Below are 16,567 nucleotides of genomic sequence, written 5' to 3'. Positions count from 1 at the left end.
ATTGGATGCTTAGCTCTGTCCTGGTTCAGGTGAGATGTGGAGCTTCAGCAGGAGCTTCGTTTGCCAGTAAGGAGCAACTTCAGTAGGGCAAGCGAGGACGTCTCTGCTGGAGCCAAGCCAAGCCTATGGGGGCTGAGACCAGCACTGAGTCTGGGGGAGTGCCCTAATCCGGCTATCCAAAATCCTGTGCTGCTGTCACACTGCTACTGCTTCACAAGGAAGCTGTCAGCTCTTCCAGCTTGGGGGTTCAAAGTCGATTATCCCAAAATTGCACTCTGGTACTTCCCTGATGCTCCTGTGAATGACTGCTAAGATTCACCAGGAGACCTAGCACAGATGGTGTCATAGTGTGGAAATGTCTTCCAGTAAATCAGGGGGTTTAGTTCATCTGAATTCTGAATAATCACTCAGAGTATCTTCTTTCAAAAGCAGTATTTATTTTTTCATCAAGATAAGACACATTACATACTGCATAAAGTAAAAAATACTGCTAGGAAAGCTGCATTTAACTCAGATAACAAAAAAAAAATATATAGATTGCACTTGAGAAAGTAGGCTCTATCCCAGAAGAATACAGTAAATAAAAAGCTAGTGAGCAGTTTGAAATTAGGAATCTTTCTGAATTTCCTTTGAAAATGTATTTATTTTGGGAGGTTCCAATTCCACCAATAAAAATGAACCAGATTAGTTTTTTTTAATAGCTTTGCTTTTTAAGTTAAAATAGTATGTAAACAACATAATAATTATTACATAGACAAAAGAGACAGTAAAGGTATGGAAAAACATCTCTGCAATTTCTGCTAATAAATAGAAAGGAAAAGTTTTGCTGGTATTTGGTTTCACCAGGGTCATTGCAGCATGGGGCTTGGGGTTTGGGGAGTTTTTCTTAGTTCACATGTATGTTATCATCCTCACACTGCAACATAAAGCCCACCCTTGACTCTCCTGCACTGGCCAGGAGCATGCTATCTGTATGGCAGATGGCATCAAGAAGCAGTGGTTGGTTCCATTCATTATTAAGTGTCCCAGGAGTAATGCTTTAAGTTTTGTGACAAGTTTAGCCTGTATTTAAGAAGTGAACCCAACATTAAGCAAGAGGGTAATACCTATCATACCACTTTACAGCTGAATTTTTCTGCTGGACCCTGGCAGCCACTGCTGCCTCTATCTAATTCAGTTAGTTAAACTATTAGCTGTTCAGTCTTTAAAATAAGTATTCATACCATCCACCTTTGTGTATCTCACTTAGATGCCCAGATCAGATTTCTGATCTCTCTCTATAGTCGAAAGAGAGAAAGAAAAGCTCCCACATGGGCCGATTTCAACCTGGGGGCTAAGGCACACTTTGGAAGAGCCTCTCTCACCCAATTGCCTTTAGCAGTAACTCAGGCTTCCACACAAGGCTGGATCCCCCAAATTAGGAGACGTAAATACCCCTCCCAACACAGGGCTGTTGGGGTGGAGACTGGACCAGCAGGCAGAGGTGAATGGGAGGCACCAGGCACAGTGGATGCCTGGTGCACATTTTCCCCTGGGGGGGTGGGAATTATTGGACCACTTAAAGCACAAAGCCATATGAAACTGGTGTTTCCTACAACCAATGCTAACTATGAGGCCAGAGTGCTTAGGCATCATTTGGGCATAATTCAGTCAGGAATATACAATGGAGTGCACTGTCTCAAAAACAGTCAATACTGCCAAGGTCTCGCATGCAAATTTCTTCCAAAATTAGCTAAAAATTATGGAAGGGATGGATCAATCTTGTTATTAAGCTAGAGACAGAAAAAGAATGAAGTCTTCTTTAAACACTCCTGAACTACGAAACAAAGCTGGCAATCTTTGGTTACAGTGCTGTTCTTTTAATGTGAATTGCTTTGAAAAATGATGAATCACTTCCCAAGTCAGCATTCAGGAGCATTTTTAAATAGACATCTGGGAGCCAGAGAGGAAAAATTAATATAAATAATAAAAACCCCACATGTCTTGAATCTCAAAGGTTGAAGTACAGGAAAGAAAGTAACACAACATTTCTAAGGGCTGTTTCAGTAAAGTTTTGCTAAAATTATGAAAGAGCATTTATAAAATATTTGAGCTGATAAAGAGGATAAGTCAGAACATCAGGGCGCTTTTGTAACAAAACTGTAGATTGCTAAAACATACTGGCTTGAAGGCTCTGAATACTATATGATAGCACATGCCAGTTTCCACTAATTATAACACACTATTGTCAAACTACTTTACTCTTTCAGAGAGACAGAAACACAACAGGCAACACAAACAAGATGAATTGATGCAGCTGCTATTAAATATAAAACCTTAGCCATTAAACGTGCCGCCCCATTCCCTCTGTTACATTCATGATCAAAACTCCAATTCTTTGCCAGACTTAAATCTGCCTGTATTTTACACTTTTGGAGCAGCATTTAAAAACCTTTAAAGCTAGTTTGGAAGGATTTTTTTTTCCTTTTTCACCTAGAGCACTTTCATAATATTTTAAAAGGCATAGGAAGCTATGCTGTAGCTTTTAAAGTGCTTATTTTATTATGAGATGGTGTTTAATAATAATCTTCTGGAAGTTAATAAATGATGCACATTTTCCATGACAGACAGACATTGCTTAATGAGTTAATATGCCTCAGCAAAATGCAATCAAAAAGAAATTCACTGTCAACAGTTTAACCATGGCAATACACAGAGCTGAAATGAGACAACTAACCTCAGATAACTAAGATTAATGCATATATGACAAAGTTATAATAATCCATATTTAAAACGAACAAACAAACAAACAAACAAACAAACCCCAAAGCAAATAACGATAATTAAATCTCAAGCACAGTTTTGTTTCCAATAACACAACTGCAAAACAAATCAATATTTTCAACAAACAACTGCTGTATCTTCGTCGCCTGCGTGGGGAAACATGCACTCCTCAAACTGCAGTGAGGAGGATACAAAGGGTGGGCTGTCTCTCCCTTTTCATGTAGAGGGGGCTCCTCCTGGGCAACTGTCAGCAGCTCTGGGCAAGGGGCAGGACTTCAGCCTAGGTAGGTAGAGACCAGAATCAAATCAAACCCAGCCCACAGGGATTTACCTGGGGACCTGGCAGGAGCCCCCTCTAGCAGAAGCGCCTGGCTGATGGCTCCCATGTAGTCACCATGGCAAAAGTACCAGCCTCCACACCCCCCTATCACCACCAGTGTCCCGGCTTATGCAAAGCATCTACTAATTTCAGCACATGATCTGCTTGAGTACAAACAATGAGATTTGACTTCACTGGTGTGTTATTTCATGTAGTGATGGATATTCCTCATTATATCTCACTCTGTTGGGCTGGAACGTTGGGAAGTTCCCTCTTGGAGCGGGACAAACCATTTTACACTCATACAGGCTCAAATTCTCTCTTCATTTGTACCCACAAAACCCTACTGACTGTCAAGAGAGCGGAGCAGGTAGAAATGGCAGCAGAATTTGAGTGTAGGAACTGGTGAGTGAGAAACAGAAACACAACGCTATTTCATTGCCAGCTACCACAAATACCTACACAACTGGTGTTTAATTTCAGTGGGCATTGTGTGCCTAAGGACTGTAAGTGAGCTTTGAAAATATTAACCCTCAGAATCTAGCTACAGATAACCATAATCCTATATTCTTGGATGCTGATACATAAATCTATGATATACTTGTTTAGCTGCCATGGCACTAATCAGCACAGCTATGCTGAAACACAGCGATCATTTTCGCTAATTGCAAAGGCAGGCTAGTAGCAAAGTTCAAATGATTAGTGAGCAAAGGTCCGCAGAGCAATCCTGCTTAAAAGTAAATGTCCGGTAAGCTGCAATTAGTGTGTCTTGTTTTTTCCTTTTTTTTTTTTTTTATCGGGGTGGTCTTGAACTGCAGATACAATCACAACGCTCATGGTGATCCAGCTGTATATCTACTAAGGCCATGTTGTTCCTGGTTCTGCCTTTTCTTCTGGTATGCCCAGCCTCAGGGACGAATTTCAGCACCTGGGAGGATCAATAGAAATGCATTGATTAGAAAACGCTGTCAGAGATTTGAGGAGAGTGTTGGGACCCTGAGGGCACAAACAGCCCTTAATGGCCCTGACCAGCATTAATTTGGACACATTTTTGTTTTACTTCCAGCTTTTTCTTTCCACTCTGTGACATCCTGCTGTACTGTTTGTCCTGGAGCTTTGACAGATTGGATTATTTCCCACATCAGGTATCTTTATAATGTGCAGTTCCCTAACCATGTCCAGAGTTGCTCCTTTGCATGCAAATTATCAAGCATGTTTCCTTTGGCTCATCTTTGCAGTCCCATACATTTTTGAATTGCTCTGCCCCTTCTCTCACTTGTATAATATTTCTGCTCTAAAGAACAAGGAACATTTTTCTATGCAATTTGAAATTTCTGAAGCACATATCATTAGAATTGGTCCAAAAATGAAATGCCTGTGGGAAGCAGGAGATGAATTGAGCTTGTGCACAATATGTGCCGGATCCTATTGAGTTTCTCTGGAATCTGACTTCTGTTGGCTTATCTTAAAAATCTCTCCTTCAATTTAAATAATTTCTTAAGAATTTACTGTGAATAATGTGAAACAAACAAACAAACAAACAAACAATTATTTCCTAGGGAAATATACATCATATAGGAGGCTTCTGAAAAAATTCTGTCTAGGCAAGATAATCCCAAGCCTCCTAAAAAGGAGGGTTGAAGGTTATAAAGGAGATGAAAATGAAGCAACAAACATAAGTTGCAACAAAAGAAATCCTATTTGGGTATATGGAAGAAAATACTGAGAGTGGTTAAACAGGGGAGCAGGTTGCCCAGAGAGGTTGCAGAAACCTTGAAGATAGTAAAAATTAACAGGACAAGGCCCTGAGCAACCTCATCTAACTTCAAAATTCTCCCTGCTTTGAATGGGAGATTGGGCTAGATGACCCCCAGAGCTGCTTTCCAACCCATATTATTATATGAATCTATGATTCCCTGAAAATGGTCTGTAGATATGTGGAAAACAGCCATAATGTTGCATCCTATCTAATCTGTGATAGTGTAAGTATGTAAACCATGGACTGGAAAATGCTGAGGAGGATGGCGGGTTGCAGGGACATGCTTTGCGAGCCCACCACTGGAGGTTGAGTTGCTGTGTAAGAGCTCATACTCCCACTAGCATGGTGGTGCAGGTTGAGGGGGAGAAATCTGTTTTGTTTCATTAGTTTGCTGTTGATGGGCATCCAGTAGTTTAACAAAAGAGATATTAATTTCCAATTTCTGCCCTGAAGCTCAAATACTAGTTTGGATTAGGTACAACAAAAGAGTTAAGACTAAGAACACTTTAACTCTCCTACAGCATTTTTCTTCCCAAATCTCACAGTGCATTGCACAGAAAGTTATGCATCATTGTCAAACTTGTATAGACAGAGAACCTGAAACTGATTTGCTCAAGGCTCTGCAACACATCAGTAGAAAAACTACCAGCACCATTATATGGTCCTTTCCCTTTTGAAATCACGTATTTACTGATGGGGAGCAGGACACAGCGAAAGCAAGGCTGCAGCTCCACAGCTGGCGGTAGGCAGGTGGGCCAGTTCTGCTCTCTGTGGCCTCAAGCACTTGAGTCCAGAAACCATGCACCAGTACGGTACTAAAACTAACACATCTTATGTCTTGGCAGACTGTTGTGACTCATGCTAGCTTGGCGAAATGACTGCTAGTTCAGCTATATTTTTCTTGCTTGTTCAAAAGATAGAGAAAAGTCTGTCTTGTCTATAACCTGCCAAAGCCACTGGTCAAGTGGGAAGTGGGACCTAAACATCTTTAGTGTCAAAGCCACAGAAATACCCACACTTCTGCCCTGAATAACAAGTCCCCTAACTAACAGATCATACTGTTATTCAATTAATAAACCTCTTTTTTTTACAAAGTACTTTCTGTACTTTGACATCACAACACCATACAAGAATTGAGATGGTCTTGGGAAGGAGAAGGAATAAGTAGCTACATACCAGATCAACAAACTACTAGCAATTTCAACAGAATTAGAAAGTCCCAAAAAAGTAAGTGTGAATGACTTGCCAAAGGTTAACCACAGATGATGTGCAGAGCAGGTGGGGAAGGGCAGGCAGGTGAGCAGCCTTCAGGATGAGACCATTTGTTCTCTACCATTAATGCCTGGAGGGCAGGAAGGCCATGGGATGTAACAAAAGTGATAAGCACGGAACACAATCTATATTTTGTGATAAACTTTATGTTTAACCTAAGTAATACTGAGAGGAAGGGCTGTGCCTAAGCAAGGTGCAGACATGCTGCTTTAATATGTTGGAAATATATAATTACTTTTCCCTGTTAGAAATACAGAGACTGTCTTTTTTTTTTTTTTTTTAAAGCAACAAAATTATAATGGATTTGAATTGATTTCAAAAGTGGACTGCTTCAATATATGCAATAAATCCTGATGGACACCAGGACAATTCACTGTACCACACTCATCCAAAACACAGAGGAACTGAACCCAATCAGGTTGCTGCGATTATTACAGAGCTGAAAATAGACCGCATCTTCAAAGATGCTTTCTTTAAGAAAACATACTTTTAAAATCAAGTGCAGATGCTGATGCTGAACCTATGATAAAATTTTTTATTTAAAGAAGTCTTTCATCAAAATCTGACAAATTCAGATGATTGGCACTTTGCAAGATCATGGGTGGGTAGATCTGCTTTTTTCAGTTGAGAGCAAATGAAAGTATGCAACAGGATAAGAGCAAAGATGTGGGCTGTTTTTAAGCTAACAGACCTCCTGACAGCTTGGGGTTTTTCCCTGTGTTTTATATTAAGAAACATGAGCACAGTATACGGGCTTTGCTGATAAGAGTAGAAAAATGAATTGGCAGGCACTTCCCCAGACGAGACAGGAAAGCAGTGTTTGAACAGAGCTGAAATTATAGAATCAGAGAGTCATAGAAATGTTTAGGTTGGAAAAGACCTTTAAGATCATCGAGTCCAACCATAAACCTAACACTGCCAAGTCCACCACTAAACCATGTCCCTAAGTGCCACACCTACACGTCTTTTAAATCCCTCCAGGGATGGTGACTCAACCACTTCCCTGGGCAGCCTGTTCCAATGCTTGACAACCCCTTCAGTGAAGAAAATTTTCTTAACATCCAAGCTAAACCTCCCCTGCTGCAACTTCAGGCCATCTCCTCTTGTCCTATCGCTTGTTACTTGGGAGAAGAGACCAACCCCCACCTCGCTACAACCTCCTTTCAGGTAGTTGTAGAGAGTGATAAGGTCTCCCCTCAGCCCCCTTTTCTCCAGGCTAAACAACCCCAGTTCCCTCAGCCGCTCCTCATAAGACTTGTGCTCCAGGCCCTTCACCAGCTTCGTTGCCCTTCTCTGGACACACTCCAGCACCTCGATGTCTTTCTTGTAGTGAGGGGCCCAAAACTGAACACAGTATTCGAGGTGCAGCCTCACCAGTGCTGAGCACAGGGGGACGATCACTGGTCTGCACCTGCTGGCCACACTATTTCTGATACAAGCCAGGATACTATTGGCCTTCTTGGCCAACTGGCAACACTGTCGGCTCATATATTCAGCCGCCTGTCAACCAGCACCCCCAGGTCTTTTTCCTCCAGGCAGCTTTCCAGCCACTCTTCCCCAAGGCTGTAGCACTGCAGGGGGTTGTTGTGACCCAAGTGCAGGACCCAGCACTCAGCCTTGTTGAACCTCATGCAGTTGGTCTCAGCCCATTGATCCAGCCTGTCCAGATCCCTCCGTAGGACTGCTTTAACAGCTGATCTCGGAACTGATGTTCAAAGCTCTCCATCTAGCTTCATCTAATAGTTTTAGTTTCAGCTAAATACAAGGGAATTGAAAAGAATCAGGAAGTAAGGCCATTTGTGGTGACTACAGTAGTTGAAAGAAAACCCGTTATTCTGAAAAAGCTGCTGTTTATTCATTACATGGTCAGGTCCTTAAAGGTGAGGAACCACTGAATTAATGAAAACAGTTCAAAGAAATTTTGTTCAGGGCACTTTATTGCTCTTTTTTTGATGGGATCAATAGCTGTAAGAAATGTGGATGTGAGGAAGGTCTGGAATGCTCAGAAGGTTTGTTTTGTGTGGGCAAAAAAGAATAACTTTGCAGTTTTCAAATTAAAGGAGCAATGTCTGTCACTACTAATCAAAATGTGGTGCCTTATCAGTTCAGATCATTGCCTCACAAAGAGCATATAACTACAGCCATATCCCCCTCATCAAACACTGAGTTAACTATGGTCATAAACCTATTAAAGCAACAACAACAAAAAATCAAGACAGATGACAGCTTCTGAGCTGGATTTGGTGTTTCTAGGTAATACAAAAAAGGCTATCAGGGCCTTGTAGCATTTCTTGTGCACATAGCTCCATAGGAGCACACCAATATGCTGGATGGCATTTTACTTTGTAGATAATGTCTGAGCATCGGAGAGGTTTCAAGGTGAGGTGACTGTGGCCACTGCGTAGCTTTCCTTTGGGGGCAGTGGTGAAGGAAATCTAAAGAAAATGATTACATGCATTTCCCTGCCAGGAATCTTGCTTATTGATCATGCATTGAATTTATATGTCAGCTTTTGAAGGACTCTTTAAATGAGAGAGCAAAGCTATCACAGTAACAGTATCTGGAAGTTGAAGCCAGAAAAACTCAAACTGGATTTAGGGCACACTTGTTCAAGTCAGGCCAACTCATCACCTGGACAGTCCTACAAGGAACTGTGGGGTTTCCAGCCTGTTTGAAGACATCAGAAAATGGCTGCCTTTCCAGAAGATATACAGTACAAGTTTGGGTCTTGCTTTGGGAGCAACAGGGTGCTCTCCAATGGCCTGTAAAGGACAGGAAGTCAGGGCTGATGGCCCGGCAGCCCCTCTAATTTCAGCAGATCTGTAAGAGAACTTCGTGATCAGAGGCTGAGGAGAGCAAAGCGGTGTTGACTGCTAGGGAGAAGACCCAGCTGGAGATAACCTGTTCACCCTGACCCATACCCAGCATTTCTCCAGTAGAAGCAGCAACAAAGAGGTGACTCCAGAGAATGATTCACCTGAAACACCCACCTCTGGTGGGGCTAGCTCTGATAACTAGGAAAGGAGCCCAAAGGCTGGACTTGCAGCTTTAGATGGGTAGAGCCAGATGAGGTGAATCACTCCCTCCAGCATTCACTGATGGTCCTAGCCATGTATCATTTATCTTCGAAGTCAGGCAACATTTAGCCATGACAGTCCATGATGGCTGATTTCTGTTTTAATAAAAAACAAAGAGTAATAGGAAACCTAGTCAACACTTCTTAAAAATAATTTAAAAAAGGGGTATCCAGTTGCTTATAGCCATTTTTTACCTATTATCATTTACTTTATTTATTAGGAGAAATAATAACCTGTAGGAGAAGACCAGGTTTAAGACCATCTAAGAAAACTGAAGGTGCACAAGTCCATGGGACCTGATGAGATGCATCCATGAGTCTCAAGGGAACTGGTGGATGAAGCCACTATCCATCACATCTGAGAAGTCGTAGCAGTCCAGGAAGTTCCCACTGACTAGAAAAGGGGAAACATAACCCCTGTTTTTAAAAAGCGAAAAAAGGAAGACCTGGGGAACTACAGGCCAGACAGTCTCACCTCTGTGCCCAGCAAGATCATGGAGCAGATCCTCCTGGAAACTATACTAAGGCACATGGAAAATAAGGAGGTGATTGGTGACAGCCAACGTGACTTCACTAAGGGCAAATTGTGCCTGACAAATTTGGTGGTCTTTTACGACAGGGTTACAGTGTTGGTGGATAAGGAAAGAGCAACGGACATCATATACTTGGACTTGTGCAAAGCTTTTGACACTGCCTGACATCCTTGTCTCTAAACTGGAGAGACATGGATTTCATGGATGGACCACTCAGTGAATAAGGAATTGGCTGGATGGTCGCGCTCAAAGAGCTGCAGTCAATGGCTCGATGGCCAAGTGGAGTCCAGTGACGAGTGGCATTCCTCAGGGGTCAGTATTGGGACCAGCACTGTTCAACATCTTTGTTGGTGACAAAGGAATTGAGTGCACCCTCAGCAAGTTTGTTGATGACACCAAGCTGTGTGGTGCGGTCAACACACTGGAGGGAAGGGATGCCATCCAGAGGGACCTTGACAGGCTTCAGGGGTGGGCCTGTGCGAACCTCATGAAGTTCAATAAGGCCAAGTGCAAGGTCCTGCACATGGGTCAGGGCAATTCCAAGCACAAATACAGGCTGGGCGACGAGTGGACTGAGAGCAGCCCTGAGGAGAAGGACTTGGGGGTATTAGTGGATGAAAAACTGAGTATGAGCCAGCAATGTGCGCTTGCAGCCCAGAAAGCCAATAGCATTCTGGGCTGCATCAAAAGAAGCATGACCAGCAGGTCGAGGGAGGTGATTCTCCCCCTCGACTCTACTCTCATGAGACCCCGTCTGGAGTACTGTGTTCAGCTCTGGGGCCCCCAACATAAGAAGGACATGGACCTGTTGGAGCGAGTCCAGAGGAGGGCCATGAACATGATCAGAGGGCTGGAGCCCCTCTCCTGTGAAGACAGGCTGAGAGAGTTGGGGTTGTTCAGCCTGGAGAAGAGAAGGCTCCAGGGAGACCTTGTAGCAGCCTTCCAGTACCTAAAGGGGGCCTACAAGAAAGCTGGAGAGGGACTTTTTACAAGGGCATGTAGTGACAGGGCAAGGGGTAATGACTTGAAACTGAAAGAGGATAGATTTAGATGAGACGTAAGGAAGAAGTTGTTCACTGTGAGGGTGGTGAGGCACTGGAACAGGTTGCCCAGAGAGGTTGTGGATGCCCCCTCCCTGGAAGTGTTCAAGGCCAGGTTGGATGGGGCTTTGGGCAACCTGGTCTAGTGGAAGGTGTCCCTGCCCATGGCAGGGGGGTTGGAACTGGATAGTCTTTAAGGTCCCTTCCAACCCAAACAGTCTATGATCCTATGAACATTCTTTGTTAAATTCTTGAGCAGTAGTTTGAACACCAATAGAAATCTGAAGCTTCACTCCAAAATAATCTCTTTTTTTTTTTTTCCTGATTAGCTTAAGACCACAGATAATCAATAACATGACTATGGCTTACCAAACATCTGGTTAGCTTCATATTCCAGTGACAGAGGATGGAGAGCAACTCTGGATGCTATTTTAGGTAGTGAAATTCACACTTTGCAGAACTTATTTTAAAATCCTGCTATGCAGCATTATCTAATCTCCTTCTGCTCATCTAAAAATACCATCATTCTAGCATGCAAACCAAATTATATTTGTCTGAGATTCATGAAAGAGGAAGCATCATAAGTGCAAAACATTCAACACAGATCCAAGTTCTGATACAGATGAAAAATCTTACTCTGCAATTTTTGAAAGTTATCTAATCCAAAGGTCACACACAGTTTAGCTGTGCTCTGAGCATAAGAAACCAAGCATTATGGGAATGTGGTTCATAATTTTGCATAAGGACCCTTATTCTAGTAGGAAAATAGCCTAAAATAATGACACAGACCCAAAGCTATATTCTTTCTTACTAGTGGTAATTATAGGTTATCAGGAACAAGAAAAAAGAGTTTGTTTGCTGATCAGTGGTAGCATTCAAACTAAGGTATTTAATGTAGATGGGATTATTGATTCTATTTTTCTATTTGTATGAATAAGAAACACCTGGGTTTAACACAGCAAACATGGGAAAAAATTTTAATTGGCTTAAAACTCAGGCATCTGAAACAGTCACTAAAGCTATGATGTTTTTGACATACGTGACATTAACAAGACCCTCACTTTGGGTGATCTTGTCATGCATTATGGCTCCAGCTATTGCTTTTTCACTGACCAAATACAGGTGTTCCCCCTTCTCAAACTCCTTCTCTGCCCAGACATGTCCCAGGATGTCTCACTTGCTTAACTTCCAGATGTCATCTCAGGACCTTTCATTTTCACCTAGTAAAAAAATGAACCTTTTTTCTCTCACTGCACCTCCATGCTCTCTCTGCTCATCCTGTGACCTAGCAGTCATATCTGACTCATTCTGTTTCCTTGTATTTGCATTCCAAATAAATCCCATTGCTGCTTCTTGTATAACATTTCTATGCATTAACTCTTTTGTCAGGTTAATTCTGTGCCTTTATTACCATAACAACCTTTTATCTCCTTTATACATGTACTATCAAGTCCAGGACATACAACAATCAGACCATATCCCTTGCATACTGGTTTGATGATACTAGCTCTTTTTAATCCCTTAGCAAATTTCCTTTGTTGTATCAGCAGCATTTGTATAATTTTTGTCCTGTTATCTTATGTTTCTCTGTGTAAAGACAGGATAAGAATTATTATCTGCTCTCTCAAGTGCCTTCTTAAGGTTTGCTTCTCATTTCTCTGAAAAACAGAAAGAGAAAAAAAGCCCCCATAATACCAATGCAAAGACTTAGTATTGTGTAGGTACTTTGAGGTGCCTGCTACCTCTCTCAGGGCAGCAAGAGGCTATGAAGTAGCCATCCTAACACTGATCTAAACCCTGTTGTTGAGAACTAATTGCATATATGTCCTGTGAAGGCACCAGACAAGCTCCAGTCAATATGAAACTTGAATGGAGGTATAACACTTCACAAAGGGGGAGATGGGGGTGGGCGGCGGGGCAGGGAGGGAAGCACCATATAGGCAATGAAAAATGCATCAGTCTTTACAGAATAGACAAGTAGGTAAAAGATGCAATCAGCTCTTACCACTTCGCTTTTTTCCTTACATGCCTTTTATCTGTGTTGCTCAGCACTGTGTTCCTGGAGGTTTATACATTCTGACAAATTCTGGTTGCTACCTTAAGAGCATTTACTCCTCACGGAAACTCATTTCACATCTCATCAGTTACAGCAATGAGATGGGGAAACTGATTTCTTGTTTCTCTGAGGTATGTGCATGCTGGGCAGATGGCACAGCCGCAGCCCAAGCTAAAGAGTCCTGGCCTGAGTTCCCCCACACCTCCTCTGGGCTGGGTGATCTCCAGGTTTAGTGCTCTCTTTAAAGAGCAGCTCCAGGCATTTCCAAAGAAATGCACTGCAATGGAAAACATGCTTTCATTTCAGCTCCTCTTTAGCAAGTTAGACAGCAGTAGATGTGAGCGTTTGATTAAGGCGTGCTGCATCCATTTCCATGTATTGCTTTGTCTTTCCCTTGCACGGAGCCCTGCAACATAATTCAGTATCACTTATAGTAGACTGTGCCTGAGAGATGATTTGAGACACTGCCAGCACTTGGCCTGTTTGGTTTGCAGGGTTCATAACACTATGTGGTAAGTCATGAGTATTTGTCTATGAGCTCTGGTCTTAAGCAAACCCAGAAGCCATGGAAAACCACAGAGCATCACAAGACTCCTGCAAAAAAACCCCACCCATAAAACTATCTGTTTGCTCAAATTACGAATCTATTTACTTCTGGAAGCTGCTGAGTATTTTGGTAAAGTTATGGCAAACTTCCAGGTTATAAAAAAGACCTGAGATCTCATTATTAGCATTTCCTAGGGCAATAAAGAAAAAGATATCCCTTACTGTGGCATTCTCATTTTCTTATTTTCCCTGCTGTTGCATTACTTCTTACAATTGGATGTGATAGGAAAGCGCTGTACAGCCTGTTCAGGGAACTGGAGCAGCACTCACAGCTCGGGAAATTAAAGGCTACACGTGATAGCTATTAGTCCTGCGATACTAGGAAGGAGCACTCGGTGATGAGTACAGTGTGAGGCTTTGAATAGGAACTAAGGGGAAACTGAAAAACATTAAGAGCATAAGGAGAAAATAACCTTGAAATCTCTCTGGACTGGAAGCCTCTCTCTCAGCAAACACTCTGGGCTTTAGTGTCCCCACAGCTGCCGGCACGCAGCTACTCCGGCACTGCAAGGCACTGGCTACAAAGCCAAAAAGGAGCCTATCACTTCTGGGAAATTTGCCTGCCTGTCTTTCTCACCCAGAAATACCGGGTCGCTCAGAAATGCCAAACAACTTTTAAGTGATTTCCAGTTGCATTTTTACTGTTGAGGACAAGCATATCCATATGCAGGACAAATAGCTCTGGTGGGTCCAAGGAGCTCAGCAGAAGAAGCTCCAGGATATCTGTTAGGCAAAATCAGCCTGGTAAGAGAAGTGGTCTGGGGCCTGCAGGATTCAGTTTCAGCTGCTACTTTGCTCCACTACCTTATACTTCCTTCTGGTGTCTTTTGCAAGTAAATCAAAGTAACTGAGACTTGTGTTTGAATCTGGCCTATGTTCTCCTGCAGCAGAGGTAGAGATTTTTAACCAAATTAACAGCACTGAGGATTTCACAAAATGTGAAGCTCCGTCCTTCGTTATGCAACTAAGGCTTTTTGGTTAAGGTTAGTGGGTTTCAAATTGGCTTTGAAAAGAGTACACCAGCTCCATGGCTCTAAAACTGGCGTGTTGAGAGGCCCCTCCTCAGTGCCTTTACTGACAGGCATTTAAATAAAATTAGAGTTAAGTGTCGAAAGAGAATAAAGAATAAAACTGATTAGCTATGCATGGCTAATAATAATAATAAAGTGGAAAATATTTTGGACTAAAAGTAATGGACACATCTTTAGTATGTCATACGTGAATTTATCTGCATGACTGCCACTCCTATTAATGGGAGCTACTTGGCTAAATTTCTGCTCACTGAGCTTTTAATTCATCCCTAAGGGATTAAGTTTAAATTTAAACTTACAAAAGTCATTTAATGTTAAAGCTGAAACACTGTCTTAAATTCATACAGTTTTCAGAGAACAAAGGAGTAGTGAAATAAATTAGCAGTGATGTATTAGTATGAATATTGAATTTCCTGATTTTAGTGATTAATTTGGGGTGGTCATAAGTCATGACATCCTGGTTCTGACCAATACTTGGTTAGTGTGACATTCTGCTGTCCCAGCACCAGATGCTCTCAAACACTTGATAAAAAATAAGTGCTTGATAACATGTTTATAATCAGCATTTTTATTCTAGCTACTGTCAATAGTTGGCTTAAGTTCTGACACAGATGTGACCCAGGGTTCTTTAGTTTATATTTTACTTCTAGTTCTCTCAGAATCCTTCTGAATTATGCACTACTCGTATTTAAGGGTTAAAATTCCATATAGATTTACTGTGTAAAAAAAAAAATCAAATCCCTTTTTATCATTTTAAATTAGCTCCCTTTCAATCTCTCTCTTGTTCTTTTTTTAAGGAAAAGTTTATTTAGGAAGACCTAATTTTCCTTTAGGTATTCTTCACTATTTTCTTTCTTTCACTGTGTCGTCTCTTATTCCCAGTTTTTTCTAAATGAAATTATCCAAAACTTTTTAGCTACTTTCCTTACAAATGTTTTTGATGTGTATCTTCTCCTGTATCTCTCTTGATGTATGTTTTCTGCTTCTATATATCTTTTCTACTCCTGCCTGTATCCTTTTAACGATCAAAACTCAGTATAAAAGTACCCCAACAATTTATCCAGGCCATAATATTTGCTGTGTTATTACCTGTTCACCTCTATTCCTGCAGAAGACTGTAACTTGTTTTTTTCCTATCACCACTGCAGTAAATAACTGTTTTCCTGAAGTTCTTCACAGTTATTCACTACCCAACCTTTAGTCCAACTTCCACCCCTTGTTTCTCCTTCCTCTCCTCAGATACCCGGTGTTAGATGAATAAATAGTTGAGACTACTCATCCTAATGCTCACTGCTTTTCTAAACTGCATTTATTAGTTACATAGGCCTTCTGAAATCCCTCTTAGCCTTCTCTGCTGTTAAAGTATGTTATCTCCTGTGCTAGCTGTCTTTTTTGCCACCTCTCTGTTCACCTCCCTCCAGACTGATCATACATGAAATAACACTTAATCCGCGTGCTGGGGGCACCTACAGATAGCCACTTCCTATGTAGAAAATTGCTCATCTCTTCCACCTCTTTGACTTTATCTCTTAACCAGCTTCTACTCCATGTCTGATCTTGTCTGCTTGACTGTTCACTCTCTGAAGGAGGTGCCAGGTCTTTTAGCATTCTTGTACAATGTTGTGGTGCTGTATAAATATTTATTCATACATAAGGCATTCTTAGTTCATTTTATCAGCTCATATTCATCTAGGTGTTTTATACCTATTAATTTTTTTTCCAATTAACTTTTCTACCACTGAGATAAGGCTTTCCACTCTGTAATTACCAGAGTCATCCCCTGCATCTTGTTTAAATTTAGATAAAATATTAACTATTCTCTAGTCCCAGCTGATGTGGAATATGCTGTATTCTGCAGTTAATTGTGAGAAAAAATATCTTACCTTGGAAAAGAGTAACCACTCTGCTCACAGCAAGGCAAAGGTCTGACCTTCAATGGCCTTCTGCTATTGCAGCCCTAGGGTCTCCAAAGTTAATGCCTTTATGGTATGAGCCCACATCACATCCAGATTTAAAGTCCATAAAGCTCATTTTCACTTGAGACTTCAGCTAAGTGGTAAATCAGGCTCTTACAAGAGATATGTGTCAGAAATTAAGTCAGCATGGCATGCA

The 16,567-nt window shown here is 41.6% G+C and overlaps 1 protein-coding gene across 5 annotated transcripts in view; it reads right to left on the bottom strand.

Annotated features, from left to right (window-relative positions):
• Window positions 1–417: 417 nt before the first annotated feature.
• PDGFD (platelet derived growth factor D) overlaps window positions 418–16,567 on the bottom strand; it is a 147,101-nt gene continuing 130,951 nt past the window's right edge. For all 5 annotated transcript variants that reach the window (XM_030043012.2, XM_030043011.2, XM_030043015.2 and 2 more), the window contains one exon: window positions 418–4,010. In XM_030043012.2, the coding sequence (XP_029898872.1) occupies window positions 3,876–4,010 (135 nt within the window). In that variant the 3' untranslated portion in view covers window positions 418–3,875. The remainder of the gene's footprint in view (window positions 4,011–16,567) is intronic.

This window comes from Aquila chrysaetos, chromosome 19, assembly GCF_900496995.4.
Source record: "Aquila chrysaetos chrysaetos chromosome 19, bAquChr1.4, whole genome shotgun sequence".
NCBI lineage: Eukaryota > Metazoa > Chordata > Aves > Accipitriformes > Accipitridae > Aquila > Aquila chrysaetos.
Note: the sequence above shows the minus strand (reverse complement) of the source record. Positions and strands in the feature narration are given on the sequence as shown.